Here is a 3,423-nt window from a genome sequence, read left to right on the forward strand (position 1 = left end):
TGTTTTATATATTTTCAAAATAAAATCAGATTTTATTTTAGAGATAAAATCAAATTTACAAAATTGTTAAATTTGGTGATTATCCATAATTAAAGTTGTTAATTTTGGATAGGATTTGTTAAGATATTTTGAGCATATTTTAATAGGATAATAATTGATTTAAATAATGTGATTATCCCATAATTAGATTAGGAAATAATTGATTTTAAAATTATTTGATTGGCTAGTAATTAGGATAGAATCTCCTAAATTAGTTAGGATAATCATGGAAAATAAACATGATTTATCTTTCCATATTAAAATAAGATTTGATTCTATCTCATGCCAAATTTAAAATATATGATATTTTATGGATGGCTATGAATAATATGTGATATTATGTAATTATGAATTAAAATATGAGATATTTTAGGAATTGTGTTTCCTTAATTGTGAACGTTCGATGTTGAGTGATTAATTATATGGCACTTTTATATAATATATGATATTATGTTGCTATATATAGACTAGTATGGCCCATAGATTCTAAATACTATCTGGCTCTGCACATCGTAATGTATTTTTGTAATCTAAATACGGTCTCCGTACTGTTAAGTATTTTTTGGAACCTAGCTTTTTTATTTTAAGTAAATAGATTAGTTATTTAAATAGTCTAGTCCAAAGAAGCCCTTGAAGTGAAGGCCCAAAGGAGCAAGGTGGATGGAGATCCATGAAGGTTCAAGTGGGAACTTTACAATTCTAGTTTTCTTAGGACTAAGGGGCCATACTATGTCATGCTTATTTTATGCATTTGTAGATTATGCATGCTAGATTATATTTATGTTGATTGATGAAGCACTAGAGTTCACTAAATAATCACAACATAATAAATCTAGGTCCCAGTAATATTGAGATTGTTTTTCCAATTAGATACCCAACAACCCTTCGATCGTGAGTGATGGGTCTGCCTCCGTAGGGTGTCACTTGTTATCTTAGGTAATTTGGGGTAGATCACGTTTTACACATTTAATTGGTTGTGCTTAACTAGGTTACCTAAAGCGTTTAGAACCTTGAAGCAAAGGGTAATAATTAAACATGTGATGGTTAATTATTCAACCAAGAGTTACAAGAGTTGTAATCAGTAAAGAGTTTACTTACCTTGAAAACGTAATGCTTGATGGTAGGGCCTCAGTCCGGTCAACTATTACACAAATAAAGGATCTTGGAATCACTTAATTCAATTAGGATCATTTAATTATTGAATAAAGTGCTTTAAAGTAATCTATTTAATTCGTTTATGGTACTTTAATTTTAATTAAACATAATTATTGAACTTTGCCTTATTTCTTTCATAGATGGGTAACCGTAATAATGACAACAATATTTATAACTTACGACCATTCTTTGAGAAGGATAAGTTGACAAGAGACAACTTTTCCAACTCGTAAAGAATGCTGAGACTTGTTCTAAAATCTGAAGGTAGAGAGGATGTCATTGACACTCCATAGCCTGCACCTTTTCCATAAAACGCAACTGAGGCTCAGAAGCGTAGGCATAAGGAGACTCTTGATATATTTATGCCACTTGTTTGATGATAGATACTATGGAGCCTGGCCTTCAAAAGCGTTTTGAAGACCAAGATGCATACACCATATGCAAGAACTCAAAATCTTGTTTAAGAAATAGGCACAAGTTGAGAGGTACGAGCTCCATCGAGAGATTTTGGATTATTAGATGGATAAGGGTGCAACATTTCATGATCATGTTTTCAAAATGATTGGCCTTATTCAAAATATATATGGAGAAACTGGGTCACCCATACAACAATGAGATGGATACGGACATCATTTTCCACTCACTTTTAGAGTCCTTTAATCAGTTTATCATAAAATTTAATATGTCTGATGCTAAAAAGACTATGAATGAGTTGCATGTTATGCTAGTTAGTGTAGAGAAGAAAATCCCTAAGGACGTTAAGAAAGTGGTTCTTATGGTTCGGAAAGGGAAGGGGTTCAAGAAGAAGGGGCAAGGGTCAAGTGCCAAGAGAAAGGGAAAGAAAGTTGCCAAGGCTCCTGAAAAGCCCAAGCTTGCAAGTGAAAGTGAATGCTTTTATTGCAAGAAGAAAGGGCATTGGAAGCGCAACTTCGAGAAATATCTTGACTACCTTAAGAAGAATGGAGCATCAACCTCAGGTAATATGTTATGAACATTTTACCTTTCACTTAGGTATGTGATACCAAGTTGTAGTGCTAACATTGTTCATGTTGTGCAGAAGCTGCAAAGAATTGAGGCTGGCTTGGAAATGGAGCTTAAGGGTGCATGAGAAGTGTTCAAGTGACAAGGAAAGGCTTCATAGTTATAATTTATGATTAATTTATGATGATTTTAGACTTATTTTCGGTTTTGATAAGACAATATTTCAGCTTTTGTTTGAAATATAGATTAATTTACTTGGCATGGACAAGTGTTGATCTATGACAAGGTTTGATTGTTTTCATTTTGTTAGCTATGAGTTAATTTTGTTTTATGACATTGATATAAGTAGATCACAAAAGCAAAAATCAAATGATTCAAAACAAACCTACTTATAACAAAGTAAGGTTAGATCACATAAAACCAATTGTGCATCCAAAATTACAAATGGATGGACTCTAATCCTCGTTTGATTATGAATCATTTGAGAATTATGAATCATGCTTGTAAGGAAAGATGACTAAATTGACTTTTAGTTGAAAGGGTGAAGGAGCTAATAACCTTTTGGAACTCATACATATGGATACAAACTAAGGACAAAAGCTAGATATAGATTTAACTATTTCATTACTTTTACTGACGATTTATGTAAATATGGCTATATCTACTTAATGAAGTAAAAGTTGGAACCATTGAAAAGTTCAAGGAATTCCAGAATGAAATACAAAATCAGTTTGAGATAAACAATAAAAACACTATAATATGATTGTTGTGATAAATATTTAACTCAAAATTAATGATCATCTGGAAATTGTGGAATTGATTCACAAATCAAAGGAACACCATAAAGTGTGTTAGAAAGCAGGATTCAAACCTTGCCTGCCATGGTTCGATCCAAGATTAGCTTTAATGATTTACAAATATCGTTTTAAGGATATGCATTAGAACAAAAATTGTGAATATACTAAACAGAAACCCAACCAAAGCAGTTGAGAAGATGCCATATGAGTTATGGACTAGAAACGTTCCAAAGTTGTCTTTTCTAAAAGAATAAGGGTTAGGAAATCTATGTAAAATGTTTACAAAGTGACAAAATAGACCCTAAATCAGATAAATGTTTCTTCATGGGTTATCTCAGAGAAACAAAAGGGTATTACTTCTACAATCGCGTAGATAACAAAGTGTTTGTTGCTCGCAATGGTGTCTTTATAGAAAGAAATCTCTTTCTACAAAGCCAAGTGGGAGTAAAGT

General features: G+C 32.0%; 1 protein-coding gene across 1 annotated transcript; it reads left to right on the forward strand.

The window, feature by feature from the left end:
- The first annotated feature begins 1,876 nt into the window (after nt 1–1,876).
- On the forward strand, nt 1,877–2,268 carry LOC110691134. Its single transcript, XM_021868055.1, has 2 exons — nt 1,877–2,171; nt 2,252–2,268. Exons 1-2 carry the CDS (start codon nt 1,877–1,879, stop codon nt 2,266–2,268), a joined length of 312 nt encoding a protein of 103 aa, XP_021723747.1.
- Nucleotides 2,269–3,423: the final 1,155 nt, after the last annotated feature.

This window comes from Chenopodium quinoa, unplaced genomic scaffold (assembly GCF_001683475.1).
Source record: "Chenopodium quinoa cultivar QQ74 unplaced genomic scaffold, ASM168347v1, whole genome shotgun sequence".
Classification (NCBI taxonomy): domain Eukaryota; kingdom Viridiplantae; phylum Streptophyta; class Magnoliopsida; order Caryophyllales; family Amaranthaceae; genus Chenopodium; species Chenopodium quinoa.

Bases quoted from the DNA above. Each gene is read 5' to 3' on its own strand.
- LOC110691134 (XM_021868055.1), top strand. From the start codon at position 1,877: ATGTCTGATGCTAAAAAGACTATGAATGAGTTGCATGTTATGCTAGTT.